The sequence below is a fragment of the Lepidochelys kempii genome, chromosome 5, assembly GCF_965140265.1.
Source record: "Lepidochelys kempii isolate rLepKem1 chromosome 5, rLepKem1.hap2, whole genome shotgun sequence".
NCBI lineage: Eukaryota > Metazoa > Chordata > Testudines > Cheloniidae > Lepidochelys > Lepidochelys kempii.
In genome coordinates this window covers 36,716,855-36,743,137 of record NC_133260.1, presented here as the reverse complement: position 1 = coordinate 36,743,137, position 26,283 = coordinate 36,716,855, and the positions used below count along the sequence as shown (strand labels likewise).

At 41.3% G+C, this 26,283-nt stretch overlaps 2 protein-coding genes across 5 annotated transcripts in view; both read right to left on the bottom strand.

Annotated features, from left to right (window-relative positions):
• Positions 1-26,283, bottom strand: part of LOC140911929 (myb/SANT-like DNA-binding domain-containing protein 7) — a 193,733-nt gene that overhangs the window by 94,292 nt on the left and 73,158 nt on the right. The gene's annotated exons all lie outside the window — the stretch shown is intronic.
• Positions 10,275-26,283, bottom strand: part of GPBP1 (GC-rich promoter binding protein 1) — a 60,513-nt gene continuing 44,504 nt past the window's right edge. For all 4 annotated transcript variants that reach the window (XM_073343972.1, XM_073343973.1, XM_073343975.1 and 1 more), the window contains 6 exons: positions 23,653-23,837; positions 22,367-22,507; positions 21,408-21,572; positions 15,839-16,020; positions 12,276-12,378; positions 10,275-11,236 (listed from right to left, as the gene is read on the bottom strand). In XM_073343972.1, the coding sequence (XP_073200073.1) occupies positions 11,078-11,236; positions 12,276-12,378; positions 15,839-16,020; positions 21,408-21,572; positions 22,367-22,507; positions 23,653-23,837 (935 nt within the window). In that variant the 3' untranslated portion in view covers positions 10,275-11,077. The remainder of the gene's footprint in view (positions 11,237-12,275; positions 12,379-15,838; positions 16,021-21,407; positions 21,573-22,366; positions 22,508-23,652; positions 23,838-26,283) is intronic.

Here is a 26,283-nt window from a genome sequence, read left to right as displayed (position 1 = left end):
CATAGAAGCAGATGTTGGGGATAAGTAAGGGCTGGGGGTTGGCAGGGTGAACCTTGTGGTGGGAAAGAGGAGCAAATATAGAGAGAAAAAAAGTAAAATCCTTCATTGTAGGGTTCTTCAAATGCCATACATCTTTTAGCCCCAATTCTTCTATATAATCTTTTGTAATGTTTCTGGCATGTGATTGTGTATGCTGGAGCTGCCCTGATTTGTCTAAAAAAGGGGCCAACACCTCATTAAAATCTCCCACTATGATGGTTGATTCTAATCTGATTGACTCCGTGCTTAATAATGAAATCCAGACTATCGTGATCTCTGATCATGAGCCAGGGATACTACAATTTCCCCCTCCAAAAACAAATTGGACTTGTAAAAGATGGAGACTGAACTCTTTTGAAAGAAAAATTTTCAGAATGTCGCAAAAGAAATTTGGTTTTTCTTCAAAACAAATGACAAAAGAAATATCCTGATCCACTAAAAACATTTATTATTAGGTGGCAGATCACTTCCTACTCAGCAGGTTGGAAGGCAGCTAGCCAAGCTTGGCTCTGGAATTAACCAAACAACTTAAAGCTATTGATTCAGAATATGCAAGCTACCCTTCACAAGAAAAATCTTTAAAAAAATCAATCAGTCTTCACTTGGAAGTCAATAGACTGCCTTCAGTGCAAGCTGAATTTGCTCTTTTTAGACTCAAACATATTGAGAGTTGAGAGAGAGAGAGAGAGAGAGAGAGCAGGGAAACTTCTTGCATACAGACTAAAAGTGATACACTAAAAGTGTATCAAAGGCCCCAAATGATACCATGCAAATCGGAATGTGAGTAGATTATTAACCAAAAAGAGATCCATGATCAATTTTTGAAATTCTCTTTACAATAACGATTCAGCACTTGACCCAAAAGAACTGAAAAATTTTGTTTAAACTCTTATCCCACAAATCTCAAAAGAGCAGCAGACCAGGTTGGCCTCTCGCTGGCAATAGGAGGAACTAATTAAGTCTAGGGAGAAGATGGGTCTGGGCAACACACGCGCACACACACACAATGGCCTACCAATAGAATTGTATCAAAGTCTGAAAGAAGTTCTGGCCTCTCGGCTGTTATCCATTTACAAAGATGCCTTAAAGAAAGGTACATTACATCCTAGTATGAGAGAGAGCCTAATTACTATAGTACTTGAATCAGGTGAGGATGTGCAAAAGTAACAGCTATAGACTCATTTCTTTAATAAATACTGATATAAAAATACTTTCACACATATTGGCTAAGGGGCTTGAAAAAGTGATTTGGTTCACCCTAATCAGGTGGGATTTATTAAACAAAGGCATGGTTCAGATAATGCACTTCAGATGATTAAATGTTATGGCATTCCATCAACACTGTAGAAATTCCCATGTGATCACTTTACTTGAGAAAGCCTTTGTCAGAGTGAACTGGCAGTATCTGTCTCTTACACTGGATAAATTTGGGCTGCAAAATTTCTTTATTTCATGGATAAAGCTGTTATATTCCAATCCCAATTCTTGTGTCCTAACAAACAACACAATAACCCCCACCTTTGTTCCGTTTTGGGGAACTAGAGGGGGATGCCCCTCTCCCCACTCCTTTTCAATCTAGCATTAGACCCTCTTGCATTACTAATTAGGGAACACCAGGGTATTCAAGGGATCAAATCAGGTCTCGGGGAGACAAAAATCTTTATGCAGACAACATCCTCCTATTCATTAAAAATCCAGATCAAACTATTCCAAATATCCTACAAACAATAGATAACTTTGGCAAATTCTCTGGCTACAGGATAAATTGGAATAAGGCAGAAGCAATGACGATCAAAGTGGATTTAGTTGGAAATGGCACCCCATAGGAACATTTAGATGGCAACAGACAAACCTCAAATATCACATATCCTGTTCCCTAAGGAAATTAAAAGCATAGTGTGACTAAGTGGGAATTTTTTTGTAATATTTTTATGAAGCCTATGTATCCCTCAGTTTTCCCTATATGCTGTATTGTTACCTAGTTAGGAGGGCGGGGGACTGTTTGTTCTCAGAGCAGGCTAAGACACAGGTGCGAGTACCATCTAGTTAAGTGCTAACTTAACCCCTACGTTCTGGGAATGCTCCTATACCCATACGTTTTAAGAACTTAATTGCAGAGTTAATTTGCTCCTATCAGATCAACTTGTGTTACAAGCTAAACATGTAATTTTCAACCTAATGGCTGTTAATTGGAAGCTGAATAAATCTGAACAACTGTGGCTCAGCAGAGCATTAAGAATTGCTAAAAGACTAATACGACAAAAATGGAAATCCAAACCTCAACCAACAATTGAAGACTAGAGCACAGACATTGTAAACTTGGCTCCATAGACAGAATTGTATAATAGAATAGAAATACCCAAGACAAATTCTGTGGTATGGAATGTCTGCCTGGAAGTAGCTGAATTATGTGATTTAATGCTTGGGTCCCCTTACTTCCCTCCCTATCTATCCACCTCTTCTGAATTTTGCTTCTATTCTTTACCTTATTGTAATATTTTTAACTAGTTGGATTTTTATAAACGAATTTTGCTGGTTTGTAAACTGTATAACAAATCGATTTATATTTTAATTATATTATATATTAAATCGTTCAAATATAACTAAGGTTAAGTAGCAAATGGTTAATAAGTTATGACTCTACCCTCCTCCTGTTTCATCCCCTAGTCACTGTACCCCTCACCCTCATCCCTGCCCCAACCCACTGGGCAGCCAAAGGAGCCAGTTCCCCCTTCCACTCCTGCCTATTGCCTTCCTTTCTTTATTTTATTTATCCCCTCCAGTTTTTGGCTGTTAGCCTCTATTTTCCCTACCCACCCCCTTTACCATTTCTATCCCAGCCTCTGGTGGCTGTTCGCATCACCTGCCCTCAATGGTATAACCCAACTTGGCCACATGTGAAGCTTCCGTGCCAGCAGCTTTGTCGATGGGAGGAGTGAAGTGGGGAACCCTTGTCACCTTCTTCTCCCCCCTCTGCCACCACAACACAGCTGCCAGTACATCAGTGGCCCCACCAGGGTGGCAGCAGCAGGCACAGGTGGGGACTCTGCTGCCAGACCTTTACCACCATCACAGGAGCCCCCTTTGTCAACAAAAAGAGCCAAGGTTAGGAAAAGGGCAAGAGCTCCAGCTGGAAGGCTCCATCCATCATGATGGCTGTACTGCTACGCCAACAGCCATGACTCCCCATCACCCTGCCATCCGCTGTGTGGGTGAGCACCACCACCCTGTATGCACAGGTGGCCGGGTCTGTTGCCCCATCACCATCTGCCACAGCCTTTCCACCCACCACAGTCTCCTCTTTTAACATCAACAGCACCTGGGAGTCCTTCCTCACCCTGACCAGGAGGCCTCCATGCAGGAGGCAGGGGAAAAAGGCATCTCAGTGGGGGTCCTCTTGTTTGTCCCCCTTGGTCATGTGGGAGGTCCTTATCTCTATCCCACCTTTTCTCCCCAATGCTGCCCTGCTGCTTCCCCTCTCTACCTTAGGGAAACTAGTCTCCGCCAGCAGCCCTCTGATGCTGGGCTGTAAAGGACCCCACCCTCCACCACTTCCACTCATTCTGCCAGCAAGTCACCAACCAGTTGCTGGCAACAGTGTGTGGCAGGGGGAGCTTGGTCCTCTATGGTGCCCAACCAAGGCTCCCTGTATCAGGTCCACTATTCAGTGGGGGAGGATCAGTGCTTCCTCTGGCAGACTTTGGGGCACGTCCAGAGAGGCAGTCCCTCAGCTCACCAAAAGAAGGATGCTGGGCACTCCTGAAACCCAGGAGCATATGGCCCTGCCATCACAAGCGACCCTATCTGCCCAGTTCCTGTTCCTCCTGCCCCAGCTGACATCCCTGTTTGAGAGCTCGGAAGCCCCGCCCCTCCGCAATCACACCCAGCCAAGCCAAAAGGCCCCACTGCTGATAGCCATAGGATGGGGTCCACAGAGGAGGGAGTCGTCACAATGCCCGGGAGCAGGCTCACCTCAGGGTAGCCCCATCTCTGTTTCCCCAAGTGCTGATCCTATCACCCTCGTTCCATGGACCCACACCACCACTGAAGGCTGAGTTCTAGTAATGTGGTGTAAACATGGTAAGCATAAGGCACAAGTCCACTACCTCCCTCTGGAGCAGGCAGCTGTGGTCTTCTGTAAAGGATCTAGGGAGGCTGCCAGTGTGCCTGCTGCTTCTACAGCTCTTGAGAAAGTCCAGCTGGTGGAAGCAGCTAAGGAGGCTCTGACAGTGGAGAGGGCAATACCACCCCCTTGCAGGAGTTCCTTATGGAGGAGGCCTCAGAGAGCACCTCTTCCACCTTTCTGTCACGTCTCCGCAGTCGGCACAGAGGTGGAACTCACCTCAGTTGCTGAGGAGGACTTCCTTGTGGCAGGCAGGGGAGGCTTCCAGCCTATCTAGAGGCCCTAGGGCTGGTCACTCTTCCAGCATCAGGTCCCAACAAAGCTCTGGGAATCGACAAGCTGACCATGGAGTTCTACAATGTATTCTGTGACATCCTCTGCCTGGACCTCGCCACCTTCTGGGCCCAGTCCTTGGGGAGCAGGGTGTTCTCTGTCATGCAGGTGGGCTGCGCTCATCCGGCTGCATGAGAAAGGGGACCTCCGTGACCTCAGCATGGACTACAAGATTGTAGTGAAAGCCATTTTTTCCTAGTGGATGTGATCCACTGTGATCAGACCATCTTCAACAACCTCTATCTGGTCCAGGACCTACTCCATCTTGCATGTGGGGATGGTCTGTCACTCACCTTCCTGTCCCTAGACCATCAGGTATTTGACAGGATGGATCACAGGTATCTCATTGGCATTTGACTTCAGATCCTGCTGACTGCCACCGTGGAGTGTCTGGTCAAGCTCAACTGAACCTTGACCAAACCCATTACCTTTGGATGAGGGGTACATCAGGGCTGTCTGCTCTCCTGCCAGCTCAATACCATCATTAGAGCCCTTCTTCCATCTCCTCCTCTACAAGAGGATAACGAGATCGGTGCTGTGAGAGCCAGACTGGCAGGTGGTCCTGTAGGCCTATGCCAACAATGTATTTCTTGTGGCCCAGGATCACAGAGAGCTGGTGTACTGTCTTGCTAAGCCATCCTCCAACTGGGTCAAAAGCTCTGGCCTGATGTTTGCAGACAGGCTGGCTCCCTCCCATCCACGTTGTGCCATCCAGTGGTGCACACAACCACTGCTCTCTGGGCATTTACTTTTTGCCACTAAGCCATCCCCACTGGAGAACGGAGTGAGCAAGAGGCAAGGTGACTGACCAGTTACGGAGGCAGAAGGGGCTGCTCCAGTCCCTTTCCCTTTTGGGGAGGGTGCTGGTGTTCTACCAACTGGTCCTGTCCACACTCTGGCACCAGTTCAACACACTGAACCTGCTGCCAGGAACCTTGGCCAGCCTCCAGAAGATGTTCCCGGAGTTTTTCAGGCTGGGGCTGCACTGGGTCTCTCTCACAGACTGAGGTAGCAGAACAGGGAAGGTTGGGCTAGGCGGAGTGGATTGTCTACTCTGCATCTGGTCCAGCTGCTGCCCTTTCTGCTCTTTGACGGACACACAGACTAGTTTTCACAATTTTTTTGCATTGATTTAACTATATCGAAATTGATTAATTACTGCCATCCCCTAATATGGATGCAGTTATCATGGTATACAGATACTTCTGTTGGCCAGCCAGTGTGTCTGTCAAAGCTATACACATATGCAATGGTTAAGGCCCACTGTTTTCAGTTTTTACCAAAACATTCTCAGGTTTTACAAATTTTCACCTGAATGTTGAATCAAATCCAATTCACTAGGTAGATGTGTTTATAGGAAGAATAGATTAGTTTAAGTATATATGTGAGGCTGTCAAAGGCAAGCAATGTAGTGGAAGAAATATCCATGCACACATGTACATACTGTTAATGTTCTTGAAATAATCCACAGCATTAAACTTACTTTCCATACTTACTTTTCTCTATTTTTTGCTTTTGTTCTGTCGTCCTGTCACCCAGTATTAACCCTGATATTTTCCCAGAAAACTGGAGGGTCTTTTGCATTGACTTTCACCCATTTTTAAATGTTTGTAATTAACATGTATAAATTCCCAGGAAATTTTAAAACAGAATAAAAACCTGAAACAAAGGGCATTGGCAACTTTATACTAGTATAACTGCAATCAAACTAGACACTTGCACCTATTTAACTCTACCAGTTTCTGAACAGATAGATCAGTTTGTTCAAAACCATATTTAGAAAAGTCCTAAACTGTACAGAGCCAGCAAGTGTAGTAGAGACTAGAGAAGGATAATGCCATTTCAGCTGTGCACAGCAGGGAAGCTTTTAGGCCTGGTTCTCCCTTCCCACATGAAATCTTGCCATGGGTTCAGTGTAAAGGCTAGGACTGCCCCCCTTCAAACACTCAGTTGTTCATATATTATATACATTATTCCCCTGTCAATTTTCTCCAAGTGTCATTAATTTACAACAGTCATTTACGACGACAAAATCCCCATTCTGACAACACCATTTCCCCCAGACTGGGTACATAACAATAGTTCTATACCACTTACTGCAATAGTCTTTCTAAAGAGAATTATAGAGGGGAGAGTGGTTTAGCTTTTGGAGTACACACCAGAAGCCAGGACAGCTGATTCTATACTGAAGTCAGCCACTAATTCCAATGTATAACTTTGGGCAAGTTACTTAACCTTTCTGTGCCTCAGCTCATCCTAACAATGCAGGAGAAACCTCCATACTGATGCAAAAAGTTATAATTTATTCTCGTTAGGTCATTACAAACTTGCCTGCATCTTTACTGAATTTTAAGAGATACCTACAATTATTAGTCCCATCATGCTTCGAAGATATAGTAGCAAAGCCCAACATTTTTGGTTGCTTATTTTATTTAAGATGTTGTTCAAGCTAATTAAAGAGATTTATGGTCAAGCCCCCTGGAATCTCACCTACGAGTGTTTACACAAACTTGAAAAGGCAGCTTCCATAACTTTTCTATCTTGTTTTATCTTTCTATATGAATTTCCTTTACACTACGTGCTGAAAACTTATGTAAGCATTGGTTATTGAAATTTGTGCTTTGAATAAAATATTCAATAGAAGTCTTTAGTTGCAAGTTGTAATATACTGCAAATGATACATCCAAGGTCCATTTTGGCAAAAAGGCATCAAGGAGTTTTATCAAACAAGACACTCGTCTGGTACGAAATCTCATTTGATAGAATCTGAGAGAACTTTTTGCAAAATATTTGTTTTAGAAAGAGTCCCAAGTTTAAAAGACAGTAAGGATGTCATTCTGTTAAAAGAAAAAAGGGAGGGATGCATAAAAAATGTTATCAGAAGCCATTAAACTAAAATGTTAAAAAATGGGCGGGGGGAGTCCTTTTACCTATTCCTTTTCTTCTTTGCAGGAAAAACCTCAGTTAACGCCTTCAAAATTATTAGGAGTAATTTCTTCTATAAACACTATCTTTATATTTGCAACTAAGAAAAACATTGGTTTGAAAATACCTTACAGAATATGTTGTTACCTCTAACTCAGATTTCTTCTCAATGATACAAAGTTTATTCCTTAAATGCCTGGAAATGACAAGCTTCTTTTGAGATGTATATTTGCAAATGTTACCTAAATGCAAAGCTACTGAAATTTAATAGCTCCCCATTATCTTTGCTACATAAATGGCAAGATGTTTTATGTACCATTATGGAGTTCAATAACTTGCTGTAACTGTTCACTATAAAATCAAGAAGCTATTTGAGTATAGAATATTTATATTAACTGGGAATTAATTTATCTGGCAATGCTTAAGCAATGTCCATACCAATCAGAACAACAAAAATCACTTCTTCAAAGATTAATGAGAGGACAACTACATCAACTGAGTTTAAAAAAACAAAGAATTAATAAAGTTTAAAAAGACTATTTTGAGAACCAAAAAGCTTTAAGAGCGTATGGAATTATTTGAAACAGAATTTCAACTCCTATTATTTCCTTTAGCTTCATTGGGGTTTAATCTCTGAAAAATAGACTAAAACGAAGATGTTAGGATAATTTCCTGCCACAAAAGAAGGATAACAATCAAGTTGAGGAAAAATTACACCCCCTATTGCTTATACATTATTCATGAGCTGAAAAGGTTACTAAGGCCAACCCAGGAAGGCACTGAACCAGTGAATGGATGACAACAAATTTGAACTTAACCAAGCCTGAAAGGTTTGTTTTCCTCCTTGCATAAATTTAGAGGAGAGCAGTATAAAACTCTGAACTGAGCAAGCAGTTCGCTCTGTGCTCCGCTCCTCAATTTTACAGCACTCAGCACAAATCATCCTGTTCATCTCTGCATGGTAGCTGTAACAGACTGGAAAAAAGAAAAGTCAGAGCAGCGTCAAAAAGAAAACCTACTAGTTCAAATGACACCTTCAGGACTTTTGCCAACTTTCATTTTACTGATCTATGCTGAAGCATGTGGGCGTACCATGGATTTATAAAGCGGCAATATCATATTTTTTATAATCCAGTTTATTTTCCATGTAGATCCAGTCAGTATAATCAATTTTTCTGCATGTGAATAATTTATCAACATGCAGATGTGGTCGCCCCATTTCAAAAAAAGATATATTGGAATTGGAAAAGGTTCAGAAAAGGGCAACAAAAATGATTAGGGGTATGGAATGGCTGCCATATGAGGAGAGATTAGTAAAACTGGGACTTTTCAGCTTGGAAAAGAGACGACTAAGGGGGGGAATATGATAACGGTCTATAAAATCATGACTGGAGTGGAGAAAGTAAATAAGTGTTATTTACTCTCTCATAACACAAGAACTAGGGTCCACCAAATGAAATTAATAGGCAGCAGGTTTAAAAAAAAATTTTTTTTCACAGTGCAGTCAAACTGTGGACCTCCTTGCCAGAGGACGTTGTGAAGGCCAAGACTATAACGGGATTCAAAAAAAGAACTAGATAAATTCCATCAATGGCTATTAGCCAGGATGGTCAGGGATGGTGTCCCTAGCTTTGTTTGCTAGAAGCTGGGAATGGGCAACAGGACATGGATCACTTGATGATTACCTGTTAATTCCCTCTGGGGCACCTGGTACTGGCCACTGTCTAAAGACAGGATGCTGGGCTAGCTGGATCTTTGGTCTGACCCAGTATGGCCATTCTTATATTCTTAAGGATAGGTGCTTTACACCCAGAGTCCTAGGTAAAAAAGATTGGGGATACCTAAATTAACCAGGTCACACCTTAAGCCCTTGGTAGGGTACAGGGGGAGTGCCCTAAACGTTTGCAGTTGACAGCATGAAAGGTGCTGTGAAGTGAAAAATCAATACAAACCAGATTAAGCTATCAAAAGTGAGTGACGGAGAGGGTGCATTTTGTAACTATTCCAGATTCTGATATTAACATGGCAGTTCTCTTTAGAAAGAAAAGATTCCCATTCTTATTAGCATCTTGGACAAAACCAGACAATTAAAGAAAAGAACAACATCCTTTCAGATATTCTGTGCCCAAATGAACACACACTTAAATTTGTTCAATTTTCAATAGAACCCTGCCTTCATGCATGGACTAAAAGTATACCGGTATTTGTTAAAACTCCTCTTTTACCCTCTGCCAAAATGAGTCTATGTTCACTTGTAAAAATTTTTCCCAACCTCAAAAACTAAAATATGAAAAAAAATCTGCCCTTTAGAAAAAAAATTTTCCACTGTGAAAGTCATAATCTTGGATAAAACATAACACTATACAAGATCTAGTACAATAGGAAATATTTTAAGGGGAAACCTAAATATATCTATATAGATCTACATTATAGAATATGAAATATCAAAATGCATTTATGCTTATGAATTATACTGTTGGAACAACCTCAGAAGGAAAAATATAAAAATCTAAAAAGGAAAATGAACCAAATAAACCTGTACAAATAATTTAAGAAATGGCACTGCCAAATTATCTCCAGTAACCAATAAACCATATAACAAGACCACAGTGGTTTAAGAATTAGTGAGACTATAAAACAAGATTTTAAACAAGGCCACTGAAATAAACTGCTTATTGTACAGATGAAACTGACCTAGCAGTAAATGCAAAGACTGGTGATCAAATTTTGTTTTACTTTCTCAAAGCTTAAAAGTCAACCATTGCTGTCACAGTATACTTCCAACCTGATAAAGATAAAACAAACTAATTGGGTTTTATAAACAATACTTGTGATGTTATGCACTGAGACAATATTCTGTAAATCCAGTTTATTTTCCATGTAGATCCAGTCAGTATAATCAATTTTTCTGCATGTGAATAATTTATCAAAATGTTTATTTTCCAACAAAAATCTTTGTTAATATCCACTCAGACTCCTGGACCTTGCAGCACCCAAATAAAGCTCTTGATTTTAAGTCAGTTCTATAAATCTGGAACTGCAGCAATAGTCTTTTTGCTGTAACAATAATTGAACTATTAAGGGCTAAAGAGCAATTATGTTTGGAAAAAGTGGAACAGTACAACAGCTCAATTCAGGAAAACAAAGTTTTAGTGCACTTTGCTCATTTTAGCCAACATGCTACATTGCCCATATTTTTTTTTTTTGCGTACAAAGTAGACTTGAGAGTTTCCATTGTAAGAAAGAAATGACTCAGCAAGCAAAACACTGTCAAGTTGCCCCTTTTTGTTAAAGACCTGGACATTTTAAGACAGAAGCTTTGCAAAACATTATACAATTTTTGCTTTTATTATTAAATGAGAAAATCTCATTTGTTACATTGTCACATTGCTAGTCGAGAAATGCTGCAGTGATGAAGAAAGTCGACGCTGGATCAACCAAAGTCCTCATTCTACAACATTGATTTACAAAGTAATTATAGTAATGTTCACAGCCCAACACAATATTCCTTGTTTTCTTCATAGAGAAGTCCAAAACATTCTTCCTCTAACAGGGTATTTTTCTACATAAATTATAGTTTGGGGGTGGGGGGCTTGAACAATTCACCCCCAAACCTGCATGAGATCACACAAGCTTCTAAAGCTGTTAGAGAATTCTTCACACATCATCATCATCTGATGTGTCACTGCTGCTTGTCTCTGTATCCTCATTCTCAATAGTGGGTTTGAAAGTGCTGTTTTTCCAGGGGCTAAATTTAAAGTCACAGATGAGGCCATTTTTTAGAATGCCATTTTTTCTAAGGCCATTTTTTCGTAACTGAAATGTAAAAACAAACATTTAGTGAGCTGAAAATTGACAGCAGTAACGAATTACACTAAAACAATATCGCTTTTTTGTACATCAACAACTATGCCTCTCATAGGACAGTTCATATGTATAATGTGGTAAGATTCAACACAAAGAAATAGATTTTTTTCTTGTCATTAGGATCATATACTAAAAATGAGAAAAACCGTCACAAGGTCAGAATTGTTTCTTCACCCCTTTTCCTTGGAAATTACTGGACAAAGGTTTCCAGAAGCCAAAGAAAACCAAGATTTTAGAAAATTATGCAACTGCAAAAAAGCATGTAGGTAAGAAAACCCCCTCTAGTCAGATTGAGATGAAGAAATTGGAGAGCCCATGGAATCTGTGCAGCTCCATCACTGGTAGCAATGAAAGGAAATTAAATAGTTTTACTGCAAGTCCTAGATGTAAGCTTATCTTTTATAGACAGACATTTCATGCACTATGAATTTTCAAGGCTCACTCCCCTAGCCTTTTAAGGCAGGAGGGGAGGATTTTAGAGCCCTGAAAATCTGCAGATTTCTGCAGATCATTTTTGCGGATTAGATGCAGATACAAGGCTCTAAAGATTTAAAAAAAAAAAAAGGGGGGGGGGGAGAAGGGAGGATAGTGTCGAGTGCCAAAACCCTCTAAGAGACACAAAGTGGGTGAAGTAATCTCTTATTGGACCAATTTCTGTTGGACAGAGAGAGACAAAGCTTATGTCTCTCTCACCAACACAAATTTGTGCAATAAAAGATATCTCGCCCACCTTCTCTCTCTAATATCCTGGGGCCAATATGGGACAACACTACTGCATTAACCCTGTAAAGCCATCCAGATTTCTGAATTTCCCTTCATACTGCAGAACACAATACATTTATAATATGTACCTGTTGTGGAGTCATCTCGAGCTACCCAGTTCACTCACTGTCTCAATCCAGTTTTGACAATCCCTCAATTGTGTTTTTTGAAGCACAGTGTAAACAAATAGAAAATGTAATGCTTGGTAGTTTTTAGTAAGTATCACCTGTTCACTAATGACTTGGAATTCCCTCATCTCATCCTCTGTTAGTGGAGCACAGGTTTCATCATTTTCACTGTCTTCCTGCCAACCCATCTCCTTTAACAACCTTTTTTTAAAAAAAAGAATATTTTGACATTTACATCAAACATTCAGAATTCTGCTTTTTGAACATCGCTTAAATAGATAACGTGTCTTCAAAATTTGCAAGCAATCAACAATACTCAGTTGCAAAATACACATACTTCATTATGTTTGTTTTTTGACACAGGGGGAGTTTGTTGCTTTTATTTTATTTAACCTATGCACACAGGTTGAAACATGAGCTTGTCCTTCAGAGTTATTCTGATTCTTCAGTAAATGCCTATATTTGTAACTTTGTAAATTAATCAAACATGTCTAAATGCTAAAGGTGAAGCTTTCAACAGACCTTCAAAAATGTGTCCACAATACCTGGAACTTGCACATGCCAACTATGTAGTTAGGCTTGTCACTACCAGATTGGTCAATGGATCCATGTCTAGTTGGCAGCCGGTATCTAGCGGAGTGCCCCAAGGGTTGGCCCTGGGACTGGTTTTATTCAATATCTTCATTAATGATCTGGAGGATGGCGTGGACTGCACCCTCTGCAAGTTGCAGATGACACTAAACTGGGAGGAGAGGTAGATACACTGGAGGGTAGGGATAGGATACAGAGGGACCTAGACAAATTGGAGGATTGGGCCAAAAGAAATCTGATGAGGTTCAGCAAGGACAAGTGCAGAGTCCTGCACTTAGGACGGAAGAATCCCACGCACCGCTACAGACTAGGGACCAAATGGCTAGGCAGCAGTTCTGCAGAAAAGGGCCTAGGGGTTACAGTGGACAAGAAGCTGGATATGATTCAACAGCGTGCCCTTGTTGCCAAGAAGGCCAATGGCATTTTGGGCTGCATAAGTAGGTGCACTGCCAGCAGATCGAGGGACGTGATCGTTCCCCTCTATTCAGCATTGGTGAGGCCTCATCTGGAGTACTGTGTCCAGTTTTGGGCCCCACACGACAAGAAGGATGTGGAAAAATTGGAAAGCGTCTAGCGGAGAGCAACAAAAATGACTAGGGGACTGGAACACATGACTTATGAGGAGAGGCTGAGGGAACTGGGATTGTTTAGTCTGCAGAAGAGAAGAAAGAGGGGGGATTTGATAGCTGCTTTTAACTACCTGAAATGTGGTTCCAAAGAGGATGGCTCTAGACTGTTCTCAGTGGTAGCAGATGACGGAACAAGGAATAATGGTCTCCAGTTGCAGTGGGGGAGGTTTAGGTTGGATATTAGGAAAATCTTTTTCACTAGGAGGTTGGTGAAGCACTGGAATGCGTTACCTAGGGAGGCGGTGGAATCTCCTTTGAGGTTTTTGCAGTCAGGCTTCACAAAGCCCTGGCTGGGATGATTTAGTTGGGGATTGGTCCTGCTTTGAGCAGGGGGTTGGACTAGATGACTTCCTGAGGTCCCTTCCAACCCTGATATTCTGTGATTTACACATGCAGAGATAAACTGCTAACTAGGGAGGCCCACTGAAGAGATACCCATAAAAATCTACTTTTCACAAAGAGACCACCACCACTCATGCCATCGTGAGTGAGGAGGCAAGGACATAATGTTCACATAATAGACAGCATCCCTGTTTCTGATCACTCATAGAATAAACCATATGATCTATTTTCTAGGGCTGACAATAGTGCTCTATCAGTCTAAAAATGAACTGAGGGTTTATTTAGCTCCCAGCTTCTCTCCAGAAGTATGGCAACAAGGAAAAACAGACTGGAAGCAAAAGACCAAGAGATGGAAGCTGGACCACAGTCAGAAAGTTAGAATGCTGGTGTACAGCCTGTCTTAAAACAGACAGACAATGTGTTAGCAATAAGGACCTGCAGTTCATTAAACTATTGCCATTAGCAAGGAGATTTAAGATATCTGGGATAACTGTTGATGGGCTCAAAATAGTGGATCCACTAATTTGTTAAGACCAAAACTCAGATTCCATGCTTAAGCTAGTAACATTACCAGATGGTGAAACATACAGCTTTATAACAGGATAACCGAAGAGTAGTTTTCCTGTTCCAGAAAATCTACAAGGACTAATGAACTCACTTTGGGTCTGCTTGTATCACTCAGAGGCTTTAACCTGCCCCAACTCCATTAATACCTTATGGGATCAGTGTGTTAGAGAAGGTGCCATACAGAAATTGTTCCTTGAAGAAGGGAAACCATGAGAAGGATCTCCCCCTACCTCCCATTTGATACATAGTGACAAACATGTTCTGTTCACTTTACTCAAGAGAGCCACGTAAGAGAGTCCTCCCAAAAGTCAACCACCACCAAAAAAAACTCTAGAAGAGTCCATTCACAGGGCACCAGTATAAGGAATCAGGACTGTCAGCTCAGTTTACCAAACCAATAGCGTACGCAGAGAACACCTTCACTACAATCCAATCCCAGAAAGAAACACTTCTGGAAAAGTCACCTTCATCTGGAAGGCTGTAGAATACTTAGATGAACACTGTTCAACGCGTGTCACTGCCTTACTAGAAAGAATGCAGGCACGGTTAACTAAGATTCCTTCTACTTGAGAATGTTAATGTAGAATTCAGTCTAAAGAACTCCAAAAGCCCAAAATGTGGTCTTTTAAAATTGATAGTGCATAAGAGAACCAGTACAGGCAAATGAAACCTAGTCCTATGGACTCTGATGAAACATTAAAAAGTCGAACAATTCGGTTTTTAGAAGAACCCCCCATGAGAAGTTGTATTTTAAACCGATTAACTATGAACTCAATATCAGGGCATGAGTTTTATCCATATATTTAAATTACTTAAGTTTATATCAGTCATGAATAGGGCCCTACCCAATTCACGGCCATGAAAAACGTGTCACAGACCGTGAAATCTGGTCTTTTGTGTGCTTTTACCCTATAGTACACAGATTTCACAGGGGAGACCAGCGTTTCTCAAATTGGAGGTCCTGACCCAAAAGGGAATTGCAGGGAGATCACAAAGTTATTTTAGGGAAGTTGCGGTATTGCCACCCTTACTTCTGCACTGCCTTCAAAGCTGGGTGGCCGGAGAGTGGCGGCTGTTGGTTGGGAGCCCAGCTCTGAAGGCAGCGCCTAGCCTGTAGCAGTGAGGAAGTAAGCGTGGCAATACCATACCATGTCACCCGTACTGCTTCTGGCGGTGGCTCTGCCTTCAGAGCTGGGCTCCTGGCCAGCAGCCGCCGCTCTCCAGCTGCCCAGCTCTGTCTGAAGGCAGCACTGCCACCAGCAGCAGCACAGAAATAAGGCTAACAGTACTGCAACCCACCTCCTACAATAACCTTAAACCTCCCTCCTCCCCCACACAACTCATTTTTGGGTCAGAATCTCTACAGTTACAACACCATGACATTTCATATTTAAATAGATGAAATCATGAAATTTATTATTTTTAAAATCTTATGACTGACACTGACCAAAATGGACCGTGAATTTGGTAGGGCCATGAATTCAGGAAAAGATGTTCAACAGCCAACACAGGCATCGATATAAAGTACATACCTATGCTCTGCCTCAAGTGAACTTGAAAGGACATCTGTCTGAGGGAAAGTTGAAGATCGAATGATCTGCTGAGAAATCACTGAAGCATTTCCATTCTCTTGAGGAATTTCATTTTCAAAGTTTCTGTTTATGTCCCTCTCATGATGAGCATTGTTGCTGTTATGCAAATTAAATGAATCATCCTGTTAAAAAAGTACATTAAATATAGATTATAATTCAAAGGAGACAGTATCCACAAAGTAATACTCTGGCAAACTGCCATTTTTCTGGGATTATGTACCATTTAAAATTAGCTTTAAAATGGAGCAACTCACCATCAATTCACAAAATCTCTTTATTCATCCTTCTAAATATATTTAAAGTTAGAGGTACTGGATTGCCCACAGCAGTGGAAAAGGCAAGTTAGTTACCTTATTGTAACTACACTTCTTTGAGATATGTGGTGCCTGTCTGGATTCCACTATGGGTAGACATGCAATCGACAAACCTGAGACTGAAGGTTTCTTGCAATTAAGAAATTGTTGGTTTGGTTGATGCCTGTGACTCCACATAGTGTGGACTGACTGTATATCCAGTTTCTTCTCTACCACGAATCTCGTCATGATTCAACACAGAGAGGAAGGGATGGGGACAGGGTAGTGAGCAGGGACCATACCTCTTGAAGAAATCATTACAATAAGGTAAGTAACTTCCCTTTCTTCAAGTGCTGGTCCCTGCGAGTATTCCACTGTGGGTAACTACGAACAGTACTCAGAGGAGGGTGCGAGAATGCTACTATAGCTGCATGTACAACTGCTGTGCTAAATGATGCCTATGTCTCATGAATGTGTGGATGAAACTACACATAGCTGCCCTGCAAATATCAAGCAGGGACACCTCTTGAGGTGATGCTACTGAGGCTGCCTATTGCATTGTACAGCAGTGGTCCCCAACTTTTTCAGTCACATCCCCCTTACCCGGTCCATGCCTGTACCATCAGAGTAGGTGTCGATGGTAGTTCCTTATGGGGCTCTGATGGTACTTCTGGTAAACGAGTCTCCAACTTGATGGTTTCGACAGTACCAGCAGTTCCCAGTACTTTGAGTCCTAGTGTTTTGTTTTAATTGGTACTACAGTTGATGCTGAAGTTGGTACAGAGGCTGGTACCAAAGGATCCTTGCCCCATGTGCCTTCTGATCTGCCCATAAGGCTTTGGGGGGGAGGGGAGAGAAAGAAGAGGAGGTGGTAGATTCTTGTGGCTTGAGCACACTTGGCCACAACTTGGAAAGGGATGGGGATGGATCTCTCCTCCCAGAAGGTCTAAGAGGGGGATCTACTCTTAAGTCTGAGAGAGAGTGCTCTTTATTCTCATGACAGGGCCCAGACAAAGGGTCTTTTCCTCTGATCCTTTCTGCTCTGGAGTCAGACAGTACTAGGTGGCATGCTCCTCAATGACTCTGGCCAACGTACAGTGGGCTTCCCTGGCACAAGTCTGACTGAGGCCTCATTGCATGCTCCACAATGTGCTTCCGAAGCTGGAGTTCTCATGCCTGCCACATTCAGCTGGGAAAAGAGCAGCTGATACTGCGCTCAGCAGAGATATGAGCTTCTCCAAGGTAGAGGCAGTGCTGATGGTTGTCGCTGACCTAAAGTGAGCCAGAGCAGGAGGTGCAGTTTATGAAGCCTGGTGTTTTGGACATAATTTAAGTCACATGCCGGGAGACAGAGAAGGTTCCCTGGGGTGGGGATGCTAACATTAAGTAACTAGTGAACGATCAGAAAACTAACAACAAAAATAGATATATACAACTGAATATTTATAGAAAGTAGACAAAGGATCAACTCCAGACAATAGACTCTGGTCACAAACTAGAGAGACAGTCCGTCCACCATGCCCGTTATACCTTCTGTGTGGAAAGCAAGGAAAAGTAGGGGTGCAGGCACAGCCCAACGGACACTGCTTGCAGGAATTCTCCAGTTTAGGTACGTGGAGCTTATGTATACCCAGAGTGGAATACAAATATGGATCAGTACTCAAAGTAGTACCTAGAGTTCAGCCACAGATCAGGTACAAAACAGCATTGCAAGCTCCCCTTTCTCTCTACCCTGCCAGTGTCTCTCAAACCTGCCCTGGATGAATAATTTCTATAGGTAAGGGAGGGTAGCTCAGAACCCATCTCTGTTGAAGCTACCAACAAAATCGCTAGTTATGCTTGAGATATGGCCAGATATCAGTTGGGAACTATTTGAAATAACAGCATCCCAAATTTAACCCTTTTATGGGACAGATTATTGTACTGGGGCTTAAATACCACGACAAGACTCCCCCTACCAAACCTGTCTGTCACAAGAGTGAAAAAGCCTGATCTAATTACTCTGTTTTTGAAGTACTGTATAAATTTACAGTGCTGTGATTTTTTTTTAATTAAAAAGCAATCAGCAGAACAGGGCAGCTTTCTATTTCCCCTTTTGTCTAGCTTTTGCTCTTTCCTTCACCAACGATCCCCAAATCAGTCTCTCAGAGGAGATCTGCAGCAATCAATAGGCATGTCTGGCCTCATCCACCTCAAATCCCAGTTGCCAAACCCACTCCCACTCCTATCCTTAAGAATTCTCCACGTCCTAACCAACATATTGGAAACCAAGAGCTCAGGCACAAAGCAGAACACCAACCTTAGAAACAGCATTACTTCCTTTTGCCTGAACCATAGTCCAGTACCAGCCTAGAAGAAAAGTCTTTTTCCTGCTGCTTATCAGGAGAGTATGCAGGCTTCATTCTTTCCCACCTGTCTCTGCTACTCAGTAACTTCTAAGCCACTTCTGAGCCCACTGCAACCAGGCCCTTTTGCAACCAATTCATCAAACTCCTTAATCCATGCAAATTTTCACTCCATTATATGAAAAATCTGATTTTACAATAGCAACTCATGCTCTCCCTCCACAGACCGTTCCATTGGACTAACTTCATGTATTTGCCATTCTAGAAAACCAACCACCCTATTAAGCACAGCTGCCTCCAGGTATCCAGGTAACTAATGAATGGTGGACATTAGTATGAAAATTTGAAGTATCTAAAGAAAGAACTTAAACATCTGTTTCCCCTTTCCCATTTTGAAGTGATAAATCCTCAAAGTATTGTTATAACAACAGTTTGCCTCATAACTAAGACTACACGCATGCTAACCAAATATTCTATGATGAACTGTATCAGTAGCAGAGATCTCCAGTAGGGACATTTCCAGATCAGCTCCCAACACTAAGGTTTCTGATGTGTCCATGCAAAATGCAGGCACCATTTCACATTTGGAATTTCAAAGGGGCTCTTTAGACATATGCACTGCTCTCAGGTATGTTCTATACAAAATTTATTCTCTTCCATTCTGTCAGAAACTGACCATCAGAACATCTAAAATTTAATGGGGAAAAAAAGAGGTGTGTTGGTAAGTGGAAACCACCCACCATCTTAATGGTTTCTGTCCACTAGAGTAGAGAAGGGGATTGGCAGACTAATATAGTTCTGAGGTATTCTTCTATAGGTAGGTCATCAGACCTGTGAGCCCCAAACTGGACAATGTGATAGGTTCCCTTATGAGTACCTAAGAAAGAAATAATACTCATGTGGCTTGACCAAGGACAGAGGGTCAATTGGAACCTCTTCTGACTATCCAGATACCTGAGTGACAGAGAAAACAGTTTAGAAAGAACTCTGTAGAGGCCTGGAACTTGAATCTTTTAGGGGCCAATTGTTTGCATTAGTAAGCCTGACAACTGTGCAGAAAACTGAACAATGCTGCAGAATCTGCCATGCCATATGTTTTCAATAAAGGGTGTTTCTTTTCTCAACTACAGGCATATGTGGTCTTGGTCAACCACGGAGAGCCACTGATTACACTTGGCACAGGACTTGAAGCTAGGAATCTTCTTTCTCCTGTACCTACCATTTACTAAACACCAAGCTACCACCATTTACCAGCAGACTAATTAGTGAATTCTCACAATTTAGATTAGGTTCAGTTTAGACCAGGAAATGAGGGAACTACTAGATCAATATACTTGCAATTTCTCATCAGTGGCAGAAAAATTGCTTCCAAAATGAGGAAATATACCACAATGCTCATATATGGTGGATTATGTATATAGTCTTCTGCAAACTACAAATTGTTAGATGGCTTTTAAGTTTGCTGCTCAAAGCCCATACAGTAGGATTCTGAGCAAGACATTCCAGGACACATTTTTCATTGTACAAGGATGGCAATTAACAACAATTTGGAAAGTTACAAATATTAATATAATTAGCATTGCAAGGAATTAACATGAATAATCATGTTCTTTAACAATTCTAGCCCTCACTCACGCTAACTTTCATTTCCAGCCTTTGCTGTGTTGTGCCTAGTTTTGATCACAAGCTACTTAAGAGTAAAGACTTGCCAATTTTATTTACCTGCAAAGAGTCCTGCACATAATAAAAAATAATAAACTTTAGAGAGAACCCTGTTTCAAAATATGCCATAATGGCCACTTAGTTTCTGAAATGCTCTCGTGAAAGTGTCCCTAAAAAGTATGTAACAGATGCCCCACAGCCTACTGAGAAGAGTAAATCTAAGGGCTGGTCTACGCTACATAGTTAGGTTGATGTAAGGTAGCTTATGTTGACCTCATTATGTCATGTACACGCTACAGCCTTGTCCCGCCGATGTAAGTGCCCTACTACACAAACATAATTCCACCTCCATGAGAGGCATAGGGATTATGTCGGTATAGTAGTTAGGGCAACAGTGTCATTGTAGACACTGCATTACTTACATCGGTGGTTGGCTGCCTTGTCAATTTCAGGGCTCCACTATGGAGCCCTGAGATTGACAAAGCTGGCCAACTGGAGCCCAGCTGGGAGCGGGGAGCTGAGAGCCCAGGGGGCAACTGGGATCCCGGCGGGGAGCCATGCAGAGATGAGCGCACTGGCTCTCAGCCTCCCACACTGTCCCTCTACAGTCAGTGGAAGCACTCCTGGTGAGGACGCGCACCACCGACAGAAGGAGGGTAGTGTGGACATCAGCCACTGCAGTAATTACTGTAGTTGCTGTAAGTCGACTTAACACAGGTCGGCTTAAGTCTGTAGTGTAGACATGCCCTAAGTCAGCATAAGAACATGTGAGAGGAGAAGTTTTAATGGGAATATTCACAGGAGTAGTCAAGAGTTTGTGCATAGTTGAACAACTGAATATATGTCATAAGAATAACTGAAGAGATGGTAGCTGGATGTATAATTTCATACTCTGCCATCAAGATCCCAGTTAATATTTTAATTTTCATTATAAAAAGGGACAAAGTGATGTTCAGAAAGGGACAGTGGTTCGATACCTGAGGGACATTAAAAGATAATTCATCTTTTCTAATATTAAATAGGCCTGGGATCCTGACCTCATTATTGTATTGCACTTCATATTTCTAGAAATTCTGTCATGGTAAGTTATGTTTTGCAGTTGTAAGTGTTCAGAGAAAGTGAAAGTCTCATTACAACCAAATAAAACAATATGTGTATGGTTTGAGATGTATTACAACTATATCTGTAACAGCTGGTGAATTGAATTACCTTCTCTTCCCCAACATGATTCTCATCTTCATGTTCCTCTTCAACTCTATCCTGTTTCAATGCCTTTAAGAATTCACTCTTTTTATCAGTTCGCATTCTTGTCAATTTTGTTAATCGAGGCTGATTAAGTTTGTCAACAGGGGATGAAGAATTTGACCGATTACACTAATGCGGGGGGGAAAAAAGTAAGAACACTGAAAAATTGGCAAGTTAAAGACAAATTACTGGATAGGACACAAGACAAGTTCCTTTTACTGAGCAAGAATTAAAAATGTACACCTACTGTAGTTTCACCCGCATCCAGAGTCCAGAACTGACTTAGTATGCTTACATAATATAGTAAAAATAAAGAGAGGAGTTTATTAAAATTCCCAACTATCCATGGGTAGTGGATGTATTCGGTGTGCACTCACTGATAAATCAGATTTGGAAGGTGTTAGAGTATTGCCTCAAAAGGTGGTACTTCTGGAATTGTATCACATCATCAGCAATTTTTATGTTCAGCATTCTCAGACTTAACATCTTCTAAACCATACACCTCTCCTCCTTCCAAACCCACAAAATAGGTCAACAGGTACTGCCAATGCTTGAGGTATATAACATTGGTAAAGTTTAAATATTAACTATTTAAATAATTAATCTCAGAGATTACATCTTTTACTGGCCTAAGTTCTGCTTGTGAGAGAGACAAGCTTTCAAGCTTAAACAGAGCTGTTCTTCAGGTTTGAAGACAGTCCGGACAAATCTGACAAAGTTCTGTGTAAGCTCAAAAGCTTGTGTCTCTCACCACCAGAAATTGGTCCAGTAAAAGATATTACGTCACCCACCTTGCTTCTAATACCCTGTGACCAACGTGGCTACAACACTGCATGTAACAGTTTTCACTTACAGTATATAGCAGGTTCCTCAGATTAATACCTTGAAATTTTAAAAGGATCTGATGCAAAAAAATACTATACCTCTTTCACTGAATTCTGTGATACACTAAAAGCCTTGGCAGTTGATTTGAAAGCATTAAAGTTGCCAATACCATATGAAGACTCATGAGGAAATGGAGTCCCAAGTTTATTCTCTTTTGTTTGGCTTTTCCACTGTGCAGGCTAAACGAAAAATAAAACCAATCATTAACTAAGGTCTGCTTATTCAGAAAAAACAAACACAGTCATTCTGTAAGACAGTACAAAAACTATTTTCTTGTTGAAAATAATTAATAAATCAAATGTAAACTATTTGGCACTTCTTATACCAATACCTTGTTCTGTTAGTTATCTAAACAGACCAAATTAAATTCAAAAGCTGTGTGTAATATTCTGTAGTATATCTAGCACTGCAATATTAAATAAATCATTTTCAATAACTCAAAATATTTTCACTATCAAATAATTTATGTCATTACATACAGAGCGTGTAAATTCCTGAAGTGAGGTAAGGATGAATCTAACACGGAGGCAATGGCTTCATTTAAAAAAACAAGACACCTAAAATGGCACTGGTGTTCTATGTTTATTTTCAATTACTTCAATAACAAATAGGCTCAGGTTTTTTTATTATTTTATTCTATTGCCAGCCCTGCAAATTCAGGTTGAGCTCTGAGAGCCAAGATGCATTATTTCAGTCAAACCTTACCAGGAGTACTGCAGGCCAAATTACACCCTAAGTAATACCTGTGCAGACCCTTTATCTTTACTCTTAACTCATTCCAGGCAATGCAAATTAGAAGGAATGATCTGACTAAGTCATTACACTGGTAGATTCTAAATTTAACCAGAACCACCCAGGGGAAAAGAAAAGGAAGGAAAGAAAGAAGGAAAGAAGGAAAGAAGGAAAGAAGGAAAGAAGGAAAGAAGGAAAGAAAGAGGTTGTCATTATGGAAAACTTGATGAAAGCCTCTACTGCATGCCGGGGGGGGGGGGGGGGGAGAGAGAGGAGGAAAATGTTTATATGTATTAAAGAACTGAACAGAAAAATACTGAAAATATATTCACATTACACAAATCAACTGTGTCCCTTCGACTCTCACCTGGAATACACTGTTCAGTTCTTATCCTACCTCAAAAATATGTAGCAGAAATAGGAAGGGTCTAAATACAGTTCAGAAAAATGTTCAGTTACATTTTAAGTATAACCATACTTAAACATGGTAATGCTACATGAAGCAGCAGTACTCCCAGATACAAGACAAGTGTATAAAAAATTAGAGCACATTTCACAGACGACATTCATATTTCCAAGAGTTCAAACTTACCTTTGCAGGTGGAGTAGCAGGTTTAGGAACTAATCCTTTATAAACACTTGTACCAGTTCCATTCTTGACTGGTTGTGAATGAAGACCTCCTACTACAGGGAATCCAGATATTTGTAAATCTTTTGTACTACCCTTTTTAATGACCAGCATTCTTGGAGATCTAGATTTTGGATTCAGAGGATATTCTATATGGAAACAAAAGCAACATAAAATAAATCAGAGAATGAGCCTTCTCCCTAATGTTTCAGGATACAAAATGTTGGGTAGCAGTGTGGTCCAGGGCAAAGAGGCCAGAGAATCAGGAACTGATGAGTTCAATCTCAGATCTGCCAATAACTCATGTGGTGTGGGGCAAGTAAAGTAACTGTTCTGACTCTCAGTTGCTATAACTACAATACCCTACTTACCTCACATTTGTTGTGAGAATTAAAACTTGTGATGTGTTATTTACATACCCAATTATTAATGCTCTTGAGAAACAGTGCTAAATGTTAACATTTTCTTCCCTCAGGCACATTACTTTGCTCATTCAAAACCAGAAACAGTGTTTGATTTTGGAAATTTTACATCTGAATGGTAATATGAAATCTATAATGCTGCTGAGAGGAGACTTTTTCCTGCTTATTTTATCAACAACTGGCCAGGGCTAATTAGTCTTGCACTTTCTCCTGAATGATGGCTCATAGCCTAGACTAAAGGAACAACTCTCCCACATGAACAGAAGAAATATGGCACCCTTGAGCTCTAGAGCAGTAAGGGTCTCTCTGTCATTTCCTGTTTCAAGTTTTTTTATTTTGTTATTTCACCTCAACATGCCTCAGTTGTGGAAAGTATAATAAAATGCACTATTTGCATTTACTATCCACTTTAGGGGTGAAACATTTTATTTGAAGGACAGCACTTAAGGTCATTAATCACGTTTGCTTGGAGACATGGCATTTCTCTATAAAGTGCAACTCAAAATAAATTTACATAACTAAGAAATTACCACACTAAATCTTTTGCACAGAGGTATTCTACTGGAACTCTTTCGTTATTGGATAGACTATTTTCAACTCTAAACATTACAATTCCATTTCTATTAGAGAAGCTAATTTAGGGCTTGCCTACATGGAGACGTTAGTACAGAATAAGCGAGGGTATGAATTTAAAGCCTAATAGTTATTCCACACTAGCTCCCCGATGATGCTAAACCGCAAACAGGCGCTCTTAATGAAGATTAAGTGTCCACATGGAAAGTTAGAGTAGCATCAGCAAAACCGGTTTATATGTAATACACTAGCAAAGGCTGCCTAAAAGTAAAATCATTATGTTGTTCCTTATTGTTGGTGAGTGTTAGCAAATTAAAGTATACTATTTATTATATGGTAGTTGAATATTTTGTTCTTGTAGAATTTAACAATATGTGAAGTCATTCAGAGCATGGAATAAGCTCTTGTACCATATTTACAAAGTGAAATAAAATAATGGAACAAAAATTATACTCCATTTTGACCCAGACTTTAATATGTAATACATCTACGTGAACTACAATATCTTCCAATTGTCTTGCATGTTAGTTTTCTGTTAATCTGAAGGCTATTCTTGTTCCAATTTAAGATTTCCAAGCAGGGCCATCCCTAGCTATTCTGGGGCCCTATGCAGCCCCCCCTTGGGGTATGTGTGGGGGGCCCCAGACCTCTGTGGGGGAAAGTGGGGGGGCAGGCCCCAGGCCTCCACAGGGGGAGCAGAGCTGGCTTGGGGGCAGGGGGGAAAACCACCCCCCAGCACTCACCAGCAGCGCGGCTGGAGCCAGGTTTCTGCACTTCCTGCCGCCAGTGAGTGCAGCTTCAGCCCTGCTGCAGAGCTCAGGGGAGTGGAGGCAGGGCTTGGCAGGGGCAGGGAAAAAGCTGAGCAGGGCGAAGCAGGGGTAGGGGCCTGAGGAAGAGCCAGAGCAGAGGCTGGAGCAGCATGTAGGGCACCAGGAGATTTGGTGCGTTACGCAGCTGCGTACTTTGCGTATGGGTAAGGACGGCCCTGTTTCCAAGTATACTTTAAGTCTGCAATTGCAAGGTTGTAATGAAGTATGAAAGATGTCATTTCCCTCTAAAATCAAGTAATGCACTGCAACAGCAAGTTATCATTGTAGTTTATGCTCATGTGTTTGGCAAATTAAACTATTTCTTGCCTTTCTTATGAAGATCAATCTGACTGTAGCCTAACACCCCGGAAAGCTAATTCTCCTTCAAATCTAACTGAACTGTTTCCTGTTCCATTGATGCTACTCAGTTTGCAAGGATCTAGCATTAGCTATATAACAGGGGTGGCCAAACTGTGGCTCACAAGTCACATGAGGCTCTTTTACCATTAAAGTGAGTCTTGCAGAGCCCTCCCTCTTCCCCCAGCCTCCCCCTACCAGAGTGGAGTGGGAGGCTTGGATCCTCTGCCTTGCAGTGGGGTAGGGGCTTTTGCCCAGCACGGGGGGAGGAAAGGTGTGTCTCAGGGCTCCAACAGGAGTTGGGCTGAAGCCCCGAGCCCCAGCTCTTGAACTTCTGGCTGTCAGATGTGGCTGGGAGTGGGGGAGAAGAGAAGTGTTTTATAACCTCTTCCTGCTTGGCTAGAAAATTAAACTCTTGCTGACCTTTCTGGCAA